We start from the raw sequence: 25,538 nt of genomic DNA, 5'->3' as shown, positions 1-25,538 counted from the left end.
GCACTTAATGCCCTGACTGATGAAGGCAAATACCTCCTTCACCATCCTGTCTCCCTATGTGGCCTTCTTCTCTTTAATGCCAGAATGATCAGTGAGATTAATAAGAACTTCTCCCACACAATCTCCATCAGTACCGGAGCACCACAGGGATGTGTTCTTAGCCCCCAGTTCTACTCACTTTACATCTACAACTGTGTGGCTTGGTGCAACAACAACACCATCTACAAATTTGCCAACAATACCAAAGTAGTGGGTTGTATAAAGGAAGGGGATGAGTCAACATAAAGGATGGAGACTAAACAACAACCTTGCATTCAATATCACCAAAACTGAGGAGCTGATTGTTGACTTCAGGAAGGGAAAACCAGGAAGAGTCACGTGATGGAGTAGTGGCCAGTTGGAGAATACCAGCCCTCTCCAGAAAAGAAGTAAAAATGTGAAGAAAAAGCAAAGCCCCAGACACACAAATCACAACAAATAAAAGATAAAGGTGTGGATATAAAGAAAAGCCAAAAATAACAGGAAGAAAAGAAGAAAGACGCCAGAAGAGAAAGGTGAAGGCCTTACCTGCACGAAAAAGCAGGGACCCGCCATGGAAAGAGGAGCCCACTCCCCGAGGTTAGTGGAGGCCCCGCAGGGTCGCGACCCACTAACCGCAGGACTGAAAAAATGGCTCATGGAGCCAAACAGCATGCACACGACAAGGACAACACCGACGGGAGGGGGGACCAGCTGTGGAGTGAAACTCCACAGCACAAAGAGCTGAGAGAGACCCGACAGCAGGGCTCCAAGCTGGAAGATAAAGAAAACAACGGGAACGGGAGGGGTGAGAAAGAAAAAAGGAAACTAGAGACACAACAGACAAGCAACCCAGAAGAAGAGGACCAACATCAAGACACCATGGAAAAAAAATACCCAACAAACTAAGACAAGCAGCTCAACAAGAAAGTCAGAAGAGACAGAAGAGTAGGTCCTTTGCAGTCGGAATCAGTGGAATATATAATGGGGAATAAGGAAATGGCAGACCAATTAAATTCTTACTTTAGTTCTGTTTTTACAAGAGAGGATACAAATAACCTCCCAAGAATGTTGAGAAACATTGAGACTAATGCAAGGGAGGAACTGAAAGAAATCAGTATCTCTAAGGACATGGTCTTGGGGAAATTGATGGGATTGAAGGCAGATAAATCCCAAGGGCCTGATAATCTACATCCTAGGGTACTCAAGGAAGTGGCCATTCAGATAGCAGATGCTTTAAGAATTATTTTCCAGAACTCGATAAACTCAGGATCAGTACCCATGGATTGGAGGGTAGCTAATGTTACCCCACTATTTAAAAAGGGGGGTAGAGAAAAAGCGGGGAATTATCGGCCGGTGAGCCTTACATCAGTAGTGGGCACAATGATGGAATCCATTATTAAGGATGTAATAGCGGAGCATATGACTAGCAGAGAAGGGATCGGACGGAGTCAACATGGATTTATAAAAGGTAAATCGTGCTTGACAAATCTATTGGAATTCTTTGTGATGGTGACAGGTAAAATAGATGGGGGAGAGCCAGTGGATGTGGTATACCTGGACTTCCAAAAGGCCTTTGATAAGGTCCCGCATAAACGACTGGCTTCCAAAATCAAGGCTCATGGGATTGGGGGCAAAGTATTGATGTGGATTGAGAACTGGCTGGCAGGTAGAAGACAGAGAGTTGGGATAAATGGCTCGTTTTCTGAGTGGCAGGCGGTGACCAGTGGGGTGCTACAGGGATCTGTACTGGGACCCCAGCTGTTCACAATTTACATTAATGATCTGGATGAGGGGATTGGATGTAATATCTCCAAATTTGCAGATGACACTAAGCTAGGAGGGGTTGTGTGCACGGAAGAGGGGGTCAGGAAGCTCCAGTGTGATTTGGATAAATTGAGGGACTGGGCAGATATATTGCAAATCCACTACAATGTGGATAAATGTGAGGTTATCCACTTTGGTAATACAAACCGGAGGGCAGATTACTATTTGAATGGCAATAGATTAAGAGATGGGGAAGTGCATAGAGACCTAGGGGTACTTGTACATCAGTCTCTGAAGGCGAGCATGCAGGTACAGCAGGCGGTTATAAAGGCAAATGGTACGTTGGCCTTCATATCAAGAGGGTTTGAGTATAGGAACAAGGATACCTTACTGCAGCTGTACAGGGCCTTGGTGAGACCACACCTGGAGTATTGTGTGCAGTTTTGGTCACCTTATCTAAGGAAGGATGTTCTTGCAATGGAGGGAGTGCAGAGGCGATTCACCAGGCTGATACCTGGAATGGCAGGAATGACTTATGAGGAAAGATTGCGCAAATTGGGATTGTACTCGCTGGAGTTTAGAAGATTGAGAGGGGATCTCATAGAGACATATAAAATTCTGGCAGGACTGGACAGAATGGATGCAGATGGGATGTTTCCAATAATGGGAAAATCCAGAACCCGGGGCCATGGTTTGAGGATAATAGGCAAACCATTTAGGACCGAGATGAGGAGGAATTTCTTTACCCAGAGGGTGGTGAATCTGTGGAATTCATTGCCACAGAGGGCAGTAGAGGCAGGTTCATTAAATATATTTAAGAGGGAATTAGATATATTTCTTCAGTATAAGGATATTAAAGGTTACGTAGAGAAGGCGGGGACGGGGTACTGAACTTTAAGATCAGCCATGATCTCGTTGAATGGCGGAGCAGGCTCAAAGGGTCGAATGACCTACTCCTGCTCCTATCTTCTATGTTTCTATGACACAGATACAAGGAAGAGAAATAGAAGACACAAACCCAAGAGCAGACACAGAAGAAGAAGAAGAAGAACACCAAGCTCTTCACAGAGGAATAAGAGGTAAAATGAATGGACAGTACATAGATAAACAAATATTTCAAGAACAAATGAAAGCATTAAAAGAATGGCTGACACTAGAATTTAGTGAAATGAAAAGAAAAATGAAAAGTACAGAAGAAAAAGTGAGTAGAATAGAGCTGGTCATAACAGATGTAGGGAAAAGATTAGAAAATGTGGAAGAATGTGTAATGGCGGTAGATATTGAAGTGAATGACTTAAAAAGAAAATTGGAAGCAAGTGACAAAAAAGTTAAAGAAATACAGGAGTTGTTAGCTCAGAAGATGGATATAATGGAAAACTATAGTAGGCGAAACAATATAAAGATAGTAGGCCTCAAGGAAGATGAAAAAGGCAAAGATATGAAAGAATTTATAAAAGAATGGATCCCAAAAGTCCTGGGAATGCCAGAAATGCAGGAAGGAATGGAAATAGAAAAGGCACACAGAACATTGGCCCCGAAACCACAGTCACAACAAAAACCAAGATCCGTTTTAGTAAAATTTCTGAGATACCCGACAAGAAAAAATATATTGGAGAAGGCAATTAATAAAATGAGAGAAGACAAAAAACCACTGGAGTCCAAAGGTCAAAAAAATTTTTTCTACCCAGACATATGTTTTGAGCTCCTGAAGAAGAGGAAGGAGTTTAACGCAGCAAAATTGATCCTATGGAAGAAAGGCTATATAATCCAGCGGTGCTTAAAATAGTTAACCCGGGGCAGCCAAATTATTGAGCGCCAAATTAAAATGTACTTTGAAATAAATACAGAATCAGTGAAAGATAAATTAATATTATGGGATGCAATGAAAGCCTTCATCAGAGGACAGAATAAGATGAAGAAGGACTACAATCGGGAAATAGAGCAGCTGGAAAGGGAAATAGTAAGTACAGAAAAAGAACTAGCAACAAGGGAAGATACAACAAAAAGAAGAGAATTGGCGGACAAAAAAATAAAATACGAAACACTACAAATGTTTAAGGTGGAGAAGAACATAATGAAAATAAAGCAGAAGTATTATGAGCTAGGAGAAAAAAAGCGCACAAAATACTAGCTTGGCAGCTTAAAACAGAACAAGCTAAAAGAATGGTATTGGCATCAAGGAAAAAGGACAAACAGATTACATATAACCCAACAGAGATCAATGAAAACTTCAAGGAATTCTACAAGCAATTATACTGAACTGAGAACGAAGGGAAAGAAGACAAAATAGATGAGTTTCTAGCTAAAATTGAACTACCGAAATTGCAAGAAGAGGAGCAAAACAAATTGATAAAACTATTTGAAATAGAGGAAATACAGGATATGTTAAAAAAGCTACCGAATTATTAAAATGCTTGGAGAGGACGGACTCCCAATAGAATCCTATAAAACATTTAAAGACTTATTAATTCCTCCTCTCCTGGAAGTAATGAACCAGATTGAAGAAACACAAAACATGCCAGATTCAAGTAAAACAGCAATAATTACAGTAATACCAAAGATGGGGAAAGATCCACTAACATCAGCATCGTATAGACCAATATCTCTACTTAACTCAGATTATAAGATAATAGCAAAATTATTAGCAAACAGATTGGACGACTGTGTACCAAAAATAGTAAAACTAGATCAAACTGGATTTATTAAGAAAAGATGAACAATAGACAATAACTTAATCCATGCAGTTCAAGGAAATAGTGGCAGTTGATTTAGACACAGAGAAAGCCTTTGACAGGGTAGAATGGAATTATTTATTCAAAGTACTACAGAGGTTCAACCTACCAGAGAAATATATTAATTGGATTAAAGCATTATATAAGGTGACAGTAAATGGATATATATCAAACCAATTTAAATTAAGCAGGTCAACTAGGCAGGGATGTCCACTATCTCCCTCGCTATTCGCTTTAGCTATAGAACCCTTGGTAGAACTGATAAGAACAGAAAACATAATAAAAGGGATAAAAATAAAAGAGAAGGAATATAAAATCAGTCTATTTGCAGATGTCATCATAGTATACTTAACAGAACCAGAATTATCAATAAAAGAATTACATAGGAAATTGAAGGAATATGGAGAATTATCGAGGTACAAGATCAACGCAAATAAAAGTGAAGTGATGCCAATGAATAATGTGGATTTCACAAAGTTTAAGAAAGAATCACCATTTAAATGGCAAACACAAGCAATCCGATACCTAGGTATTAGACTAGATAATAATCTAGGCCATCGAAACAAATTAAATTATCAGCCATTAATGAAGAAATTACAAGATGACTAAGAACATTGGAAAGATTTACCACTAACACTGATAGGAAGGGTAAATTGCATTGAAATGAATATCTTCCCAAGGATATAATACCTATTTCAATCGTTACCAATTCCCTTAACAGAGAAATTCTTCAATGAGCTAAAGAAAATAATAAGGAAATTCTTATGGAAAGGTGGGGGGAAACCGAGGATAGCAGAATAAATTAACAGAATGGTAGCTTACAGCTACCAAACTTTAAGAATTATTATAGAGCAGCACAATTAAGATATCTATCCGATTTTTATCAAACAAGGGAAAAACCAGATTGGACCAGGTTAGAGCTAGATAAAATAGGGAAGAAGATGCCAGAACATATACTTTATAAGTGGGATGAAAAACTAGTGCGACATAGAAGTTCACCAGTACTCCACCATCTGCTCAACATTTGGAAGAAGATTCACGTAGAAAGGAAAAAAACAAATTACCAACTACCAAAATTATTATTGACATAAAATCAACTAATCCCTTTCACAATAAATAACCTTTCCTTCAGAGAATGGGAGAGAAAAAGGATCAAAAGAATAGAAATTTTTTTTTGGGAAATAATTTATTATCTTTTGAACAAATAAAGTACAAATATGATATAACTCACGGTACAATGTTTGCATACCACCAACTGAAAACCTACTTAAAGGAGAAATTGGGGAGTAGGCTGAGGTTACCAGAAGGAAGCAGCTTTGAATATGTGATTACAGACACAATGATAATTAAAAGATTTATAACAAACATGTGCATCAAGCTGCAAGAGAAAGAGAACGATGAAATAAGCTGTAAACCCAAACAAAAGTGGGAACAAGATCTAAACATAAAGATAAAAAATGAAAATTGGGAAAAGCTATGCTCCGGAACTATGAGAAATACAATAAACACGAGGTTACGCATGATACAATATAATTGGTTACACAGGCTATATATATCACGCCCCAAAAGTTAAATAAATGGGACCCAACAGTATCAGATAGATGTTTTCGCTGTAAGAAGGAAACGGGAACTACAGTACATGCAATTTGGGCATGTGAGAAAGTGGAAAAGTTTTGGGAAGATCTAAATCAGGAATTAAATAAAATCACAAAAAGCAACATACCAAAGAAGAAAGATCTCTGGATTTTAAGTAATATAAGAAGTAAAGAATTAGGCCTCAAATTGGATGAAGCACAAAAAAGATTTATTATGATAGCCTTAGCTGTAGCAAAAAAATGTATAATGTCAACCTGGAAATCAGAAGAGAACCTGAGAGTACAGCAATGGTACACAGAAATGAATAAATGTATTCCATTGGAAATAAAAACCATATAATTTAAAAAATAAAGTCACAGTATTCAAACAAATTTGGGAACCATACATGGAACACAACAGAGAGGGCCTACCGTGGACCTCCACCCCCTAAAATGATAGAAGGAGAAGAAGACGAAATGAACTGACCCAGTGTGTAAAAGTAGATGACACAATTTTCTTGTTTATTTTCATTGTGTGATGACATTGTTTAATGGGTTTATTGTATTGCATATGTTGAACGTTTAATTGGTTTGGAGGGGGGTGGGAAGGAGGGAGGGAAGGGAGGGGGGGAAAAGGGGAGAAAATGACACTATGTATATTCAAGAGGGAAATGTTTGTGTGTATTTTGGTTCATCTAGTTCATAGTGTGAAAAATTTTAAAAAATTAAAAAAGGAAGAGAAAACCAGAGGTTTACAATCCAATGATCATTGGGGGATCAGAGCCAGAGAGGGTGAACACATTTAAGTTCTTGAGAATCACTATCTTTGGGGATCTTCCCTCAACCCAACACACTGATGGCATCGTGAAGAAAGCACGTCAGTGCCTCTACTTCCTCAGGAGTTTGCGGAGGTTTGGTATGACACCAGAAACCCTGGTAAGTTTCTACAGATACGTGGTAGAAAGTGTACTGACCAGCTGCATACAGTCTGGTATGGGGACATCAATACCCCTGAGCGTAAAGCCTCCAAAAGGTTGTGGACACAGCCCAGGACATCACAGGCAAAACCTTCCCCACTATTGAATACATCTACAGAGAATGCTGCCGTCGGAGAGCAGCAGCTATCATCAAAGACCATCACTACCCAACACATGCTCTTTTCTTGCTGCTACCATCAGAAAAGAGGTCTAGGTGCCTCAAGACTCGCACCACCAGGTTCAAGAACAGTTGTTCCCCCTCCACCATCAGACTTCTCAACAACAAACTCAATCAGGGATTAAGGACTCTTACTTGCACACTTTATTGATATTCTTTTTTTATTCTCTCTGTATTGCACAGTCAGTTTGTTTACATTTGTTATCTGTTTACAGTTCTTTGTTGTGTTTACATGTTTACACAATACAGTTTTTTTTTGCACTACCAATAAGTGGTAATTCTGCTGTGCCCACAGGTAAAAGAATCTCAGGGTTGTATGTGATGACATGCATGCACTCCAACAATAAATCTGAAATCTGATCTGGACATTTCAGATTCTTTCAGAAGTTGAAATTGACGCACATCTGATTGTTCCAGCAGAGAGAGATTAAAATGCATTTTATTTAAGACTCTATTTGTTAAATAAGAAACATTTATGGTTAATTGAAGGCTATATGTTGCTGGAACAAAATGTTCACCTGCACTGCTTTTTATTCTGTTCAAAAAAAATCATTCTCACCCCTCTATTTGGCCCCAAGGACAGTTCTAACTTCATTTTATTTCCATTGCAAAGAGCGCCCTGCAAACCATTTCCACTCCTGTTCTGGGACAAGCACTGCTGAACCACTATCAATGCCTCTGACATGTCTAAGCTCAACTATGCCAATGTTTTGTTGGTCAGTTTCCTGTCCACAGACTGCAAATATAATGATCAACATTTCAGTCGGTGCATATATAAAACGATTAAAAAAAATACTCCTTACATGTTAAGCTTCTTTTAGGTGCAGTCTTCTTTCTTCTTATCGGAAACTCATCAATCTGCAATTCACCATCATCTGAAACATACTCATATTCATCTCTTACTGGTTTGGGTTTGTCTTCTTTCATATTTTGCAAACAACTGAATACATTATCAGATTTCACAGATTTAGGCTGTGTTTTCACTCCTTTACAACTGTTGAAACAAAATGTTTTGGAATCAAAGAAAAAAAATCCTGTATTAACATTGCAAAGCAATATATTGTCAAATCAATTATCTGTGCTTATTTACAAAGAAATATTATGTTGTCTACATTGGACAAGCCCGATCATCGTAATCCATATTGAACCCTATCTCTAGTTATCAGTCGTAGGTAGAATAACAAACTTGTGCTACATTCTTACTTACATAATTCTCATGCAATCAGTACTAACTGTAACTGTAGCTATCTGAGGTGTAAAAAAGGAACATTCAAGGTATTAAAAAAAAGGAATTGTGATCTGCTGAGAAAGTTTTTAATGGTATCTTTTGAAGGCCAAAAATTCCTGTACATGGATATCCAGGCCCCCCTGAACACCAGCAACTTCTGAATTCTCATCACATATTCTCCCGAAGGGGATGATTTCTTTTTTTCCAGTGAAACATGAAAGTCTGCAGACGCTGTAATTGTCATAAAAACAAAGAAATGCTGGAGGAACTCAAGACCTGCTGATGTCCTCCACCATTTCTGTGATATTCTCTTTTCATCGGCCATGTCTTTCTCTACTCACTTATCCATCTGAAGACTCTGTATCATCAGGAAACTTGGCACCCTTTCACCAAATCACTATAGATATAGATTCTAAACAGCTGGGGCTTCGAAGATGATCCCTGAGGCATCCTATAGGTCACAGCCTTGTAACAAATTACCCATTCTCCATTTCTGCCCTTTGAATAATCCTCAATACATATCTCCAAATTTATGTGCTCTAGTTTTGTGTAAAATTTGTTACTTCAAAGGTGTTCTCAAAGTCCAAATTTGCCAACAAATCAATTTGCCCATATCGATTCTGCTTGGTACAACTCCAAAAATTCTATATAGATTTGTTGAACACAATTTTCTTTTAATGAACCCATGACAGCTCTGCCCAATGTTTTTATAACTTTCTCAGTGACCTGACGTCGCTTCCTTTACGACAGATTGACGGTATAAGTCTGATTTATGATTCTGCTTTCCTTCTCTCATGTACTGGAGCTGTATTTCTCAACTTCCAGTCTTCAGGAATGATTTTAGAGATCAAGGAAGCTCATAGAGCCTGTTTTTGTTTCTCATCGACCCTTCTGTATGTTCTACTTTTCGTTTTACTTGGTCTTCCTCCCTGTTTTTTGACAATCTCCAAACTGCCCAGTTCCCATCTGTAATTCCTAAACTTCTGCAATAGACAACTTCTCAAACTCCAATCTCTAATCACCTGAATCCTCCTGATGTTCTCTTCCCCCCCCCCCCAACTCCCCCCCAAGAGACCCTACCTGCTGTCTCACAATATTGGTTATGGCCCAGCACTCTGATTTAGCAGCTGGGCAATGACCAATACCTGGGCAGAAATCAAGAGGAAGAAAGTTTGAAATTTAGCCATAATAATGCTGTAGATTAAGTGACAAATAAAAAGAAAAAGAAATAAAAATTTGCTGTTTTATCTGGTAGTTTTGATCATAAGATTGAGGGAACACCCCTATACTTCTACAAAATTTACAGCAGAGATCACCTCCCATATGAAAAGTTTAATGGATCCCATTAACCCAGTGCTTGCCAACCTTTTACTTCCCACTCACAAGTATTCCCTATGCCATAAGTATTCTGTAATTAATAAGGGATTGCTTAAGGTGGTACATGGGTGGAAAGAAAAAGTTTGAAAACCACTCTTTTAATCGTACCTCATTGACTCGTTATGTGCACTGTTTCATAACTCCAAAGGAAATGGGCCAACGACAATTTCTCTCAACCAAAATATTTCAGTAATAATTGGGTCTAGAGCAGTGATTCTCAACCTTCCCTTCCGACTCACATCCCACCTTAAGCAATCCCTTACTAATCACAGAACACTGATGGCATAGGGATTACTTAAAGTGGGACGTGAGTGGAAAGTAAAAGGTTGGGAACCGCTGCCTTACGGGAATGATGAAAGGAATGTGAAAGTATGAAGAGTTGTTGAGCTAGAGAAGGAACATAATTAGAGAATTTCTGCTGCAGATGAATGGATCAATAGTACAGAACATGCCCTTTGACCCATATCCTCTGTGATGACAATGGTGCCAATTTAAACTGCACATGGTCTACATCCCCCAATTTTGCCTGTTGCCAAATTTGTCAAAATGCCTCTTAATTTCTCCCCGTGACAAACCTACCCATCCAGCAATCAACCCAGTGATCTATCATTCCCCTTCTCCTACAGCAAGTTTTAAAAATTGGTGGTTGGAATATAGAATTCTCCATTATCAATCAGTGCTAAGGTTGACTTTGCAAGCTCTTTAATGACAGAATTAGTTCATAATTTTAACAAACAAATTTCTGCTACAGAAAGGAGGTACACAAACTCTGCCAGATGCTGGAATTTTGAGCAAGTTATCAACGGGAAGAAATGATCAGTCAGCGTTTTTGTGTCAGGACCCTTTATCAAGACTCATTTGCTTTCACCTCTGGATTACCAGCCTCTCTGCCACTGGAAACTTTTTACCCTGTCAAGATTTTGATCACCTTTCTCAGTTTTAAGAACTACCTCCATTTTCCCCAGTTGCTCCAGATCATTTAAAAAAAACTTTCGAACTCCTGCTAAGGATGTCAAGGCTTGAGGTGAAATCAACTGGAAAAGTGCGGCTCTCAAGAGTTTGCTGCAATACTGCCACTTAAATTAATGTGGCCGCAGGCCTTCATATTTTCACAGTTGATAATGTGGCACTGGATCCTTCTCTCCCAAAACTGGACTCAAGAGATCACCCGCAGGCTCAATTAACCAGTGACCGTGACAGAGAGGTGGGAGGGTCTTTGATCAGATACAAATTTTAAGCATGCTTTGGAAATTTGGAAGTTCTTTCGTTTAATGTAGTATTGGTGGTGGTGACAGAAGGGCCCAGGCCAGTGCTTGTTTGGTGGGGAGTAATGGAATAAGATCAGCATGTGTGATGAGGCTGGGATCTCAGTACTTGGGATGGGGGAAAAGAGGGATGGCATTGGGATTAGGGAGGTCAGGGAGAACAAAGCAAAGCAAGCATGGAGATGCTAAGCTGAAGAAGTGACTGAGAGGTACAACAGCAGTGAAGATTGGAGGGGTTCAGATCAGGGGGCCAGTCGTTTGGATTATCACTGTGTGTGTGGGAGGAAGAGAAATGTTGCTGAGTGCCGAAGCAAAGTGCAAGTATCCCAGGCTAGACCTGGAAGTCCCCTCACAAGAGCACGGTCTCCATTTCCTCTCAGCATTACAAAATGAATAACAATCTTTACCATGTGCATGTCATTCTGATAGACAAAAATTTATCTGGTGGAAATTGTGTCGATGTCACCAGAGCAGCTCACACTGGATGTGCCCAGTCAAACTTCTCCTGGAGTCATGGTCAAATCTGGAAACATAGCTGGCATCTTGGGTCTTGGATTTGTCAGGTTTGCATTTTCCTTATGCCACTTTGCAAAAAGAACTAATTATTGATTAATTTTCAACTGCATTGCACCCAGTGTTACATGACCCAGCTTCAAGCATAGCATTAATTCCATCATGAAATTTCAAGGTTTAGATTTAAAATGTGCCCCTCTTATTGGCATGGGAGCATTTACAAACTACAAAAACATCAATCTTGTGTCCATATGTTACATTTGTTTGTTTTACTAATAATATTGTCGTTCTTCAATAAAGCTTCAAAATCCTTCCATAAATCAGATAAAAATGGGAATATTTGTAATTTGTTACTTTAAGCACCAACCTGAGCAATTTTTTATTAGTGAAGACCAACTTCAGCTTGTTGTTATCTTTGCTTCCTGTCAAAAATGATTTTTCCGATTTTGTTTCTTCCATTTTTAACAGAGAATCTGGTTTACTGTTCTAGGAAGTAAAGAAAGTGGAGCTGTGAGTTTTTCATTTCTGAACAGTCATCAGGTTCTCTGACGGATGAACTCGGTACGAGTTGCATTATTTAATCTAGCTTTCTAATTGCTGCTGTATTATTTTCCAAACATACGCAAATATTTAAATACAACCAAGCATGTAATATTTTCATACTACTGGACTATGCCCTAGAATTTAGTTTCATAGTTCCAGATTGGTATTTCAGAACATTCCAGAGAAAGTGTTCCATAAATTGAGATGTTAGCCTACAAATTTAATCTCAAATTGCATGTGTTTCAGCATTATGCAATTAATTTAGAGAATAAAATCAGTGCATCATGTGATCATTTAAATCCATAGTCTCCTCACTGCGTAATGAGACTTTCAATCAAGCATTGTGGTGCACGTGGCACATCTGCATACCAAGAGATGATGTCAGGCCACGCGAGTCCCTAATAGACAGATCCACACAGAAGTTGATTCATGGATACGCTGCCGACATTACTTACCAGAATCAGAATGTGTTGTCTTGAACAAGTCATGAAATTCAGTGTTTTGCATCATAGAGCAAACATTCATATTATAACCATCTTACAATACTACTATAAAAATCAAAGTACTAGCGCATGAAAAGTAAGGCAGTGTCTTTAGCTCATTGATTATTCAGGAATCTGATGGCAGCGGGGAAGAAGCTGTCCTTGTGCCATTAAGTGCTCATTTTTGGGCTCCTGTACCATTTTCCTGATGGTAGCAGTGTGAAGAGAGCATGGCCTGGGTGGTGAGGATAGATGCTGTTTTTTTAAGACACAACCTCATGTCGATGTCCTCGATGGAGTGAATTCTGATGCCTGTAATGTCGCAGGTCGAGTTAACAACCCTCAGGAATTTATTCCTGTCCTGAAATTTGTCACCAGAATGTTCTCAACGTTACACCCGTAGAAGTTTATGAGAGTCTTCGATGATGTAATGAATTTCCTCAGACACCTCACTTTGTAATTGCATCAACGTGGAGGCTGCAGGACAGATCCTTGGAGATGTTGACAACTGGGAATTTGAATTTCTTGACCCTCTCCGCTACTGAGTCCTCATCGAGGTCGTGTTCCCCTGACTTCCTCCTGAATTCCACAAGCATCTCCTTGGTTTTGCTGATGTTGAGCGCAAGGTTGTTGTTGTTACGCCATTCAATGAGCTGATCTACCTCCCTCCTGTTTGCTTCCTCATCGCCGTGTGTGATTCTGCCGACATCTGTCGTCAGCAAACTTGTAAGATGGCATTGGAATTGTGCCAGGCCACACAGCAAAACAAGTTTTTATGTCAGAGATTGATCATTCATCGGTGTTATTTAAAAGGGTAAAATCCATGGAGGATGGAGTTGGAAGGGGGCTCATCACTACACAGAGCTGAAGGAAGAAGGCTGGAGTTGTATCATAAAAGCTTGGCATCATGGAAGCCTTTTATTGTGTTTTTTTGTGAATATTAAATGGGCCTCAAGGATAATCAGGAACTCCAAGAGATGGGCTTCAGGGAAACTATTTGGCAAAGAAGCCTGAAGATGAGGAAGTGAGAAAAAATGGCGACACTGCTGGAACTGGTGTAACGCTGTTCGTACAGGTTTATAAGGAAAATCATGCAGCCGCGCAGGTCTGTACCCAAAATGACAGTGCTTGTGCCCTGCAACGCCATGAGGGGTTGCCAACATCAGGGAGCAGCAGGCTGGCGCACAACACCCGAAACAGGAAGAGCGCCCCCTGTTGAAAAGAAGCAGAGGAGACAACCCTTGAGGGAAGGCGACTATGGCAGCAAGCCGGGGTGGGGGGGGGGGGCTCAGCGGGGCTGAGGGACCCACACAGGCTGTGGGCCTGCATGGGCAGTGGGCTGCTGGAGACTGGCTCATGGGAACTAGGTATTGGATCCGAGACTGAAGAGTGTGCCGAGGACAAGAAGGGCTCCTGAAGGCGCTGTAGGCTTCCCTGATCATGTCGGAGGTTTGGATCTGGAGCTTGGGTTGCTGATGGATCAAACTGGAACCCGCAGCTGCAGGAACGCTGGAGGTGAATTCACAGACACTCAGAGACTCTGAAGGGATTCTCTTTCACTTTTCTTTCTCTGTAAGGGCCACCAAGCACATTAATGATGAGTTTTTGTCTGCCTTATGGCAAACAGAAGACAATTTTGTACGATATTAAATATTCTGCACTATTATTATGGCAATAAAAGAAACTTGAATCTAGAAGACCCCAATGCCAAAAACGTTATTGGAATCATACTCCAGCACCCAGCTCAATGAACCAGGAAACAGAGAAATCACCTTGGGCACAGGCACTTAGAGGTTTTTATTTTCCTCCAAAGATTTTTATAGTAACAAATGGTACTCATGGCACTTCAAATGCCACACACAAACATGGAGCTCTTCTTGTTCCTGGGGTCTCCCCCAAGGTGGGGTGATCTTTCACCATCTTTCCCCAGAGAACTGTCAAATGCTTCTGGGAATTTTCACTTTTGTTTCAGATTTATATCATCTGTATTTTTTTTTCATTTAATGCTAACCTGATGAGCTCATAAAAGAGATAAACCTGAATCTTCTATTTATATACCTTTAATATTTTATTCTGCATCACTTTGTCTACTGACATGTGGAGATATACAGCAAGGTCCTTGAAATTAGCCAACATTTCATCTCTTCTTTGGATGGCTTACCAAAAATTAAAGGAAAATAGGTCATTATCAAGTGCCAGACTGCAATTTGGACGGCTGTTCTAAATTTGACAATACAGTGCGCTCAGAAGTTATGGTTAATATTGATCAACCAATATTAAAGAGGTCTGGAGTTGAAGCAGGTCAGTGGGACAAGTGAAATAGTGGTTGGCACAGACTGGAAGGGCTGAATAACCTGTTCTCTGTGCTGTAGCATTCTATGGTTCCATGGATATACATTTCACTTTTTAAGGTCACTGACTTTACCTAAACATTCATGCTGAACGCAACAATGCTGGCAGCAGGCTGAGATTTTTGCGGAGTTGATACCTTTGCATGCAACAATTCCTTTAATCAGGCCAAACTATTCACAATACATTCTGAACCTTTGTATTTGGACAACTAAAAGAGAAAACATGAAATTTAATGGGTCCATAAAGTTCAACTATGCGCTGATTATTTGTTTTAAAAATAAAATAAGAGCTATTCTTCCTGTGTTTTATGTCCAAAGGAAATTTCTCTCTTGGACGCAAAGAGCAAATCCCCAGCTCCCGCACTCCCCATGCCGAAGAGTCATTAATTTTAAAAACCCTGCCTCACTCCCTGCAACAAGGGAGCACTTGGCCAACCAGTGATGGAAACCATGGTAACCGCATCCACCCCCTCCCCCCCAAAGTCAGGGCATTTACAAACCAAAGGATGTCAGTAATCATCATTAACCATAACCATATAACCATTTACGGAGCGGAAACAGGCCATGTTGGCCTTTCGAGTCCGCACAGGTTCACTAGAACAGCTCCACGAGCTCAAACCTCCCGCTCTCTGCCAATAACCCTCCAACCCCCTCACCTCCTTGTACACATCCAACCTTTTCTTAAACCTGATGCCAATCATCCTTATCAAAACTTATCAACTACTACACACAGAACAGGACAACCAAAGTCCAATTAGTTTGCTGATTAACCGTCTGGCTGATGCACAACACTGGAATAAAGAATTAAACCACCATGTTTAATTATAACAAACCCACTCAATTAGTCTATGGCTGAATCAGTCATGAAGTAAAGAAAATGTCTGTTCTTCCACTTTTATTTCCTGGCATGTGGTGCTGCCATTGTGTTGTCCACAAAGCAAGTTTGGTCCACGTAAGTGATCTAATCTCAGAAAAAATGCAGGGGTGGTTTCAAAATGGAACGAGCCTTATTAAACGTCGATGATAGAATATTCTACCAACGTAAGCTGGTATGTGTATCTGACATAGGTAGAAATCCTGATCACTAATCAGGTGAAACCTTGGTGTAGTGAATCTCTTTGGAGTTAAACAGGAAAGTTTGCAAGATGCTGGGGTCGGGTGCAATGGACAAACATGCTGGAGAAACTCAGCAGGTCACGTGACATCGATAGGAAGTTCAAGGTTAACCGACGTGTCGGGCCTGAACCCTTCATCCAGCGATGAGAAAAAAGCAGGCAAGCGCTTGAAGAAAATGGTGGTGGGGGGGAGGGGGGTGGAGAGCATAAGCCAACACGTCAGACGTTACAGTTGGGAGAGTATAAGAGAAAAAAGCTCTGCGGAGTTTTCTAGTTTGCTGTGCTCGTTTTACTAATCAAGCAAAATTAATTGAAAATCTATCAAAAAGAGCCCTTTTTCAAAATAAAAAGAGCCCTTTTTGTCATTTATTTTTCTCTTCATAACTAAAATATAATGTAAATAACACACAAACCATGAGAATTTGACAACTTGAATAAATTTTCATCAAGAAACAACATCTTAGTATTAAAATCACCAGCTCACTTAGTGACCTTGAGAAGATTACAGACAGTGAACCCTCTCCTGGAATTGTTGCAATCCGCAAGTAAATACTCTCCCACAGAATCAAATCCTTAAGAGCATTAGGATTTGGCCGCTTCAGACAAAGGAATTTTGACTGGAAATCAGATTAATATGCACTTTTTTTTGGAAGTGTTTCTTGTGCAAAGAAAAAAAAGGTTTGGCACCAAAACCCAAATACATCGCAGAAGTTATTTCTCTGTGCATGCAATTACATCATTAAAATGCACTATTAATTACTTATCAATACAAATTGGATCAAAAGTTCATGATCTCTGACGTTTGTTATTGGCTCTCAATAAACAAGGAGTACATAATTCTGGAAGCAATTGGCCATGCACCGATTTTAATTCCAGGCTTATTTAATCAATTTATTTCCTTTGATGAAGAAGCCACTAAACATTGTGCTATCTTTACCATAAATGTCATTACATTCCCATACATCTGCTGTTTGACCTTTCTTGAGCTACATTTGAGAAACGTTGCAGAGTTGCTCGAGTGAATTCGACACAGCACTCCTATATAGAATGCCGGCAGTGGAGAGAGTGTCTTTTTCCGCAAGCGAATAAGGTGCCAATCAAACAGCACGCAGTTGCTGGAATCTGAAGCCCCACACAATTTGCTGGAGGAACTCAATGAATCAAGTGGCATCAGTTGACGCAAAAGCATGGCCGAATTTTTAGAGATCAAAGTGTCAACCATTCTTTTTTCTGCCGCTGATGTTGTTTGGACCCACTGAGTTCCTCCAGCATGTTTTGTTCAGTTGGCAGTTCTGTATTGTTCTCGATTGTCTTGCCACATGGATAATATTCCAGCACACTCTTAGCTCATGTGTTGTCAGTGGAAAGGAACATCTTTCCTCTGACCTACTTGCAGGATTTAAGTGACTGGTCCAGAATATTAATAGCATCACTAAACATACTGCACAAATTAAAGTGCATGATCAACATAAGGAAATCAAAACATCTCACACATATTTTTTAAATACAGCATAATTTAATTGTGAATAGTGATTATGATCGGCAAGTTACAGGACTCATTGATTCCTTTGTTTGTATTTATTCATGTCCACAACACTAGCTTGTCAACAAAAAAAAAATAATTCATCTGGTCCTTCATCACATCATATACAGGTAGACACCGACTTCCGACAGGGTTCGGTTCCAGGACTCCCATTGTAAGTAGAAATGATCCTGTTGGGGTCCACCTGTACAGGTAGTTATCTGCCCTGTCTCAGCCAGGATGCTAACATTCCTGCTGCTGCCCGAGAGGCCGATGTCCCCGCTACTGCCCGAGAGGCTGCCACCCCCGGTGCTGCCGGGAGCCCAAGGTGACGTTGGGTAATTAGGAGCTGCCATCTTGTAACCTATGCTGTGATTTGGAATGCATGCGCAGATTGCCATCACTCTCTCGCCCTCATCAATCTCTCTCTTCCCCTCCCCAGTGATAGCAATCTGCGCATGTGTTCCAAATCACCTTTTTTTAAAAATAAAGGCCGTTGGGCCCAACAAAGCACGTTTCCTTGATGTCACGACAAGAGGAACACCAAAATGATGACTTTGGGGGGAGTGGGGCGGTGGGAAACGATCTGCATACATTGATGGGACGGAAGCATTTCCTTTAGAGAAAGGAAAGCAACCACTTTGATAGAGGTAGACACCCCCCCCCCCTACCTTTATTCAAAATTGAATCTGATCATTGTAACTTCGAAATACTGTAAGTCGGAACATAGTAAGTCGGGGTCTATCTGTACCCAAGTCCAAGTCAACAGCTCTGCCACTGCACAACGACTGATGTCCTTGGTCTGATGGCACCTTTGTTGAATTGGACCTTGTGTATATGATACCATAAAGTTTTATCAGTCGAAAAGCAGGTCCTAACAGAAGAAAGCAAGTCACCCATGGATGTCATCTGTAATATTGTTGGACAAATGTTGCAAAAAAAAGTTACAGCTAAGATGTGATGAAGGGCCAGATCTTTGAGGGTTTTTTCTTAAAATCAAGGAAGCTTTTTACAAATTTTGAACTGAGTGTGGAGGAGGAGAATCAAGCACTCTAATTCTCCATTATCTAGTGTCCATCTCTGCCCCAACTGTTCTCATCCACCGTGACAGTAGGATGGGGCTTGCTCCCATGGATACTTCTCTACCCCACATAGAAGTTCACTCTGCACAATGTAGTGATCGAGGTGAGAACTACACACCGTTTCATGCAGGATTGCTTGCAGTTCACTCATGAACTTGGGTTTAACATATACAGTAATGTGAAAGACCCACAAAAGTTAAACTTGTCTTCCACAAGGTGCATGCACAGAAGACTCCACAGTAAATGGCACCATTTTAACATATTTATGTGAAAATCACTTTTCAGCCCAAAATATTTGCCAACCAACATGATTATAACTCATTACAAAATATAATAAAACAACCTGTATACATTTCCATTTTTGCAGAACCAACCTACCTTGTATTTCCATTTCACCTCAACTTTGCTTTTGTTCTGCTCATGCATTCTAAACTTCATTACATCATTTTGATTATTTGCACATTCCTGGTCAGCCACACTCAACACGTTCTTTGAAGCCTAAGAAATAAAGAAAGAGATTTTTAAGTGCCATAAAATGTTACATAAGAGGAATATTAACACACTATTCTGCAGTTAGTGGTTCTGCACGAGGCTGGGAATAGAAATTTGCTCTCACTCATGTGTTAAACAGGCACAGAATAACAAACATACAAATTATTAGCCTCTTGGCTCCTTAAACTCTTCATATTCTGGCGGTCTCCTCAATTCAACATTCATCCATTGTAATCTTGGATATGGCATCTTTCTACCTTTTCATCAAAACATTCAAAGATTCTCTTCCTCAAAAAAATCTTACAATCAGTTCCAAAAGCATACAAGCTGGTGGAAGATCTCAATGGGTCAAACAGCAAAGTGATAGTTGACATTTCATATCAAGATTCTGCGTCAGGACTGAGATCTCTGCAACCTTCCACCAGCATAGCTGGTTACCCACAAAAAAGGGCAATTAAGCAGCACTTGAAGCCACTTTGGAGGTGCTAATCAATGATTAGGCCAATAACACTGACAAATGGGAGTTTCTACCCGCAGGCAATAATTAATAGAGGACATAGTTTTCCAAACCAAGGAGAGGAAACAAAGTGCCCGGCAGCCAGGGGGAAATAATTTGCTGAGAGTAAATATGAAAACAAAATGAATCTTTGGGTCCAAACAGTTAATGATACAGGAGAGGTGAAATAGATAAGGAAACATACAGGCGTTCAATCAATAGTGGGTGGGTGGGGACAGGGTGGAGAAAAAAGCCCATCAGCACTTACCAGAGGAATGGCAAGGCACAGAGAGCAGGGTTAGGTTATTTTCATACTACTCAATCACACCTGTGGGATGCTACTCTTTAAAGGATATCATGGCAAAAGAGAGGACAGAGAGAAAAACAGGATGGGTGCTCGACATTCCAACAGAAAATTCTCAAGGCACTCAGCGCAGTTGGATCTCCTTGACCATTTCTTACTTTCTGTGTGACTGACTCAAGTGGATCGCCGACCGACACTGGGAAACACATTTCTTGAATGATATCCCCCTCAAAGCTAATACCCTGCATGGCAGAGATGATAAAGCAAATATTTCTCTAACCTGAAGCACATAAACCTGCAGCGTTTATTTTTGCTGACACAACAGCTAAGGGGATTTACATTAACTCATTTATTTTTAGTTGCAAATATTATCACATTAAATGAGTAAGATATAAAGGCATAATCTAGTAAAAAAAAACCCACCTTTCCCCCTTTCTTTGGCACTTCAGTTTTAATCAAAGCCTCCTTCGTATGTGCCTCGAGAATGTCAAGGTTTGGAACGACTGTGCTACTTTCTTTCTTTTTCTTTCCTTTTTTCTTTCCTCCTTCTTTGGCTTGTGCAGCTTTTTTCCTCTCTGGTTTTTCAAATGATGCTGTACCTGTCTGTGCTGACGTTTGGACGGGTACAGTGGGGCTTTTGCCTGTACAGGTATCATTTATTTCACTGTCATTTGTTTTAAGTGCATTCTGTGAAGGGATGAAGATGAGAGAATATAACAGCCCTGTAATTCAACAGGAGAGATAATTACTGTGCTCCAAAACATTTTTAAATCTTTCATTATTGAACATCTGGCAACAAGCTTTTTTGCTGTGTTTCAATCATGAATTTCATACCGTTATTTTTAACCCCGTGTATCTGGAATGCAAGCAACCAGCAGTCTCGATCAACCAGCAAAAAAAATTAAAATAAATAAGAATAAAATAGGTTTAAAAAAAACCTTAAGTTTAAAATTGTAAAAGTAAATGTTCTCTGAAGTAACACGTAAATCTTTGGTGAAGATGGGAGCAAATATTCAGTGAGTGGAGCGCCTTGGTCGACCTTTGCTCATAATAGTTGTTTGAATAAAGTCATGTGAAACAGCAATGGCGTCGCCCAGGACAAAGAGTTGGTTGATGCCGCTCGCTGATGGGGTAATTGTCTTAAAGTGTCTCCTTATCCCTGCTTGGTAAGAGTCATCGTGGTTAGAGGCTTGAGCAGTAAACTTGGGAGAGGGCGTTAATTATCCCTGATGACTTCAACTGCAAGAACTGCATCCAGGTGCAGTTCCTGACAAACAGAGGTAAGGAATTGGAGCTGGAGTTGTATAAACTCTGGATCATTCAAGAGGCAGAGAGGGTGAGAGACAAGAGTTATGGGGACGCTATCACACCAAGGAGGCAGGAGAAGGGTGACAATCAGGAGAGGGAAAGGGCATCCCTGTGGTCGTTTCCCTCAATAACAAGTATACCATTTTGGATACTGTTTGGGGGCGGGGAGGGGGGGCCTTACCAGGGACAAGCCATGCCAATCAGGTCTCTGGCATGGAGTCTGGTCCTGTGGCAAAGAAGGGAAGGGAGGAGAAGAGCTGAGCTGTAGTGATAGGGGATTCCATATTTAGGGGGACAGATAAGAGGTTCTATGGAAGAGATCAAGTATCCCAGATGGTATGTTGCCTCCCTGGTGCCCAAGTCCAAGATATCTCAGATTGATTTCATGGCATTCTCAGGAGGGAGGGTGAGCAGCCAGATATGGTGATCCATGTAGGGACCAATGACGTGGGAAGGAAGGGTGAAGAGGTTCTGCAAAGAGAGTTCAGGGAATTAGGTGCTAGGTTAAAGGACAGGACCTCCAGGGTTGTGATCTCAGATTTCAACCTATGTCACATGCTAGTGAGAGGTTAGAAATAGGAGGATAATGCAGCTTAACACATGGCTAAAGGCATGATGCTGGAAGGAGGGCTTCAGGTTTCTGGATCATTGGGCTCTCTTCCAGAGAAGGTGGGACATGATTCCAATGGGACAGTTTGCATCTAAACTGAAGGGAAGTTAATATCCTTGCAGGAAGATTTGCTAGTGCTGCTCTGGGGAGTTTAAATTAGATGTGCAGAGGGATGAAAACCAGTGTCAGAGCAGTTAGAGGAGTGGAGGAGGGAAAAGATGTTGTGAAAATTGTATGCACCATTAGGAGTCAACAGATTGAATGTGGTGGAAATGTTCTCAGGTTCATCTATTTCAATGCAAGGACTATTGTAGGAAAGGCAGATGAGCTTAGAGCATGGATTGGTACATGGAATTGTGACATTACAGCCATTAGTAAACTTGGTTGCAAGGAGGGGCAGGACTGGCAGGTCAATGTTCAGTGCTTTTGTTGCTTCACACACAAATGAATGGTGGGATGGGGGGTTGGGAGGAGTGGCATTGCTCATCTGGGAAAATATCACAGCTGTGCTCAGGCAGGATAGACCAGAGGGCTCGTCCACTGAGACAATATGGGTGGAGCTGAGGAACAGGAAAGGTTTGACCATATTCATGGTGTTATATTAGAGACCACCCAATAGTCAACGAGAATTGGAGGAGCAAATATGCAGCTACAGGAAACATAAGGTTGTGACAGTAGGAGAATCAACTTTCCACATATTGACTGGGACTCCCATACTGTAAAAGTGTTGGATGGCTTGGAATTAATTAAATGTGTTCAGAAAAGTTATCTAAATCAATGTATAGAGGTACCAACTAGAGAGAGTTCAATAGCAGATCTCCTATTAGCGACTGGAACAGGACAGGTGACAGAAGTATGCGAAGGGGAACATTTTGGGTCCAGTGATCATAACGCCATTAGTTTCAAGTTAATCACAAAGAAGGATTGATCTTGGCCAGGGGCTGAAATTCGAAACTGGAGAAAGGCCAATTTTGAGGAAATGAGAAAGAATCTAGAATGCGTGGATTGGGGTAAGCTGTTTTCGGGCAAGGATGTGCGAGGTAAGTGGAGGACCTTCAAAGGTGAAATTTTGAGAGTATAGAGTTTGTATGTTCCTGTCAGGATTCAACGCCAGGTTGGCAGGATGAGGGAACTTCATTTTCGGAGGATATTGGGGATCTGGTTTGGAAGAAGAGAGAGATGTATAGACAACATGGAGCAAATGAGGTACTTGAGGTGTATAAAAAAAATGGAAGAAAAACCTCAAGAAAGAAATCAGGAAGGCTCAAAGAAGACATGAGGTTGCTTTCACAGACAACGTGAAGGAAAATCCTAAGAGTTTCCACAGGTATATTAAGAGCAAAAGGATCAGAGTGGTCGGTTTTGTATGGAGCCAAAAGAGATGGGGGAGGTCTTAAATGCTTTTTTTTTAACCCCATCAGTATTCACTCAGGAAACTGGCAGAGTCGTGGGTGTAAGGAAAATAAGCAGTGAGGTCGTGGAACCTATACAGATTAAAGAGAATGTGCTTGCTGTCTTAAAACAAATAACGGTGAATAAAACTCTGGGCATGACAAGACATTCCCTTAGATGTTGAGGGGTGCTAGTGTAGAAATTGCAGGAACTCTGGAAAAATATTTAAAATGTCCTTAGCCACAGATGTGGTTCCGGAGGATTGGTGGGTACCTCATGTTCCCATTGCTTAAAAAAGGTTCCAAAAATAACTCTGGAAATTATAGGGTGATGAGCCTGACATCAGTAGTAGACAGATTATTGGAAGGTATTTTAATAGATCAGATATACAATTATTTAGATTGCCAGAAACTGATAAGGGGTAGTCAACATGGTTTTGTGCGTGGTAGGTCATGTTTAACCAATCTGATAGCATTTTCAAGAAAGTCACCAGGAAAGTTGATGAAAGAAAGGCTGTAGATGTTGTCTACATGGACTTTAGTAAGGCCTTTGACAAGGTCCCACATGGGAGGTTAGTCAGGAAGATTCAGACACTAGGTATTCATGGTGAAGTAACGAACTGGATTTGACAATTGCTGGATGGGAGAAGCCATGAGTAGTAGTGGTGGACGATTGCTTCTCAGATTGGAGGCCTGTGACTAACGGTGTGCCTCAGGGATCGGTGCTGGGACCATTGTTGTTTGTTGCCTATATCAATGATCTGGATGATAATGTGGCAAATTTGATTAGCAAATTTTCAGAAACACTAAGATTGGAGGTATTGTGGACAGTGAAGAATGTTTTCAACATTTGCAGGGGGATCTGGACCAGCTGGCAAAATGGGCTAAAAAATGGAGGTTGGAATTTAATGCAGACAATTGTGAGGTATTGCATTTTGGAAGGATAAACCAAGAAAGGACGTACACAGTGAATGGTAAGGCACTGAGGAGTGCGGTAGAATAGAGGGATCTGGGAATACAGAAGGTGGTGTCACAGGTGGATAGGGTTGTAAAGAGAGGTTATGGAATATTGGCCTTCATAAATCATTAAAGTATTGAGTGCAGGAGTTGGGATGTTATGGCAAAATTGTATAAGTCATTGGTGAAGTCAAATTTGGAGTATTGAGTGTGTTTTTGGTCACCTAACAACAGAAAAGAAATAAATAAGATAGAAAGAGTGCAGAGAAGATTTACTAGGGTGTCGCCTGGACTTCAGGAACTGAGTTACAGGGAAAGGTTCAACAGGTCAGGACTTTATTCCTTGGAGTGCAGAAGATTGAGGGGAGATTTCATAGAGATATTTAAAATTGAGGGGGATAGACAGAGCAAATGTAGATTGGCTTTTTCCTATGAGGGTAGGTGAGAGACAAAGCAGAGGGCATAGGTTAAAGGTGAAAGGGGAAAAGTTTAAAAGGAACATGAGAGGGAATTTCTTAAGAGAGTGGAGGGTGTGTGGAATGAGCTGCCAGCTGTGGTGGTGAGTGCAGGCTCGATTTTAACATTGAAGAAGAATTTGGTCAGATACATGGATGGGAGAGGTATGGGTACAGGTCAGTGGGATGAGGCAAACAAAAATGATTTGGAACAGACTAGAAGGAGGTTGTTTCTGTGCTGTAATATTCTATGGTTTTATGGTTCTATATTGATTAAAAGGTCTCCAATTATTTATACTGATTAACAATAGTCTTAATGATAATTAAATAAAAATCGTCAGAAACTTTATTTTAAAAAAAGATAAATATTGCAGTCAGATGATGAAACTCACCTCTGCTAATCGTATTTCTTTGGCAAATTCTTTAATAAGTTGTGCAGTTTTAATGGTTTCTGGAATTTCATCCTCATGATCAGCTATAACCTGGAAAAGGAAGTGATGCAATAGATCAATAACAGGTAAATATTTCACAGCAGGTAATGAAGAAGTCTTCTGCAGGGAGCTCCAGAATGCCATGGAATAATAATTGTTTATAATTTGTGAAATGGTCATGTCCACAGAGCCAAGATTTTGCAGGTTTACTGCTTGCTCATTTGAGAATGTAACCTCCAAGGTTACCTCTCTAAGTAACTTTCAAAAGTGAGTAGCCTGCATACCAGTCATGAAACATTTGGAAGAAGAGGAGAGGGTGAGAGGAATTTGCAAAAGCAAACAGTAGAATTTCAAATGTGCCCTTCGAGGC

The 25,538-nt window shown here is 40.5% G+C and overlaps 1 protein-coding gene across 1 annotated transcript in view; it reads right to left on the bottom strand.

Annotated features, from left to right (window-relative positions):
• Positions 1-25,538, bottom strand: part of phf2 (PHD finger protein 2) — a 156,040-nt gene that overhangs the window by 31,648 nt on the left and 98,854 nt on the right. The window contains 5 exon segments of the mRNA XM_069939768.1: positions 8,050-8,240; positions 11,997-12,115; positions 19,103-19,222; positions 20,440-20,703; positions 25,130-25,219. Of these exon segments, the coding sequence (XP_069795869.1) occupies positions 8,050-8,240; positions 11,997-12,115; positions 19,103-19,222; positions 20,440-20,703; positions 25,130-25,219 (784 nt within the window).

The sequence above is a fragment of the Narcine bancroftii genome, chromosome 5 (genome assembly GCF_036971445.1).
Source record: "Narcine bancroftii isolate sNarBan1 chromosome 5, sNarBan1.hap1, whole genome shotgun sequence".
NCBI classification, from domain to species: domain Eukaryota; kingdom Metazoa; phylum Chordata; class Chondrichthyes; order Torpediniformes; family Narcinidae; genus Narcine; species Narcine bancroftii.
This window is presented reverse-complemented; position numbering and strand designations above follow the sequence as displayed.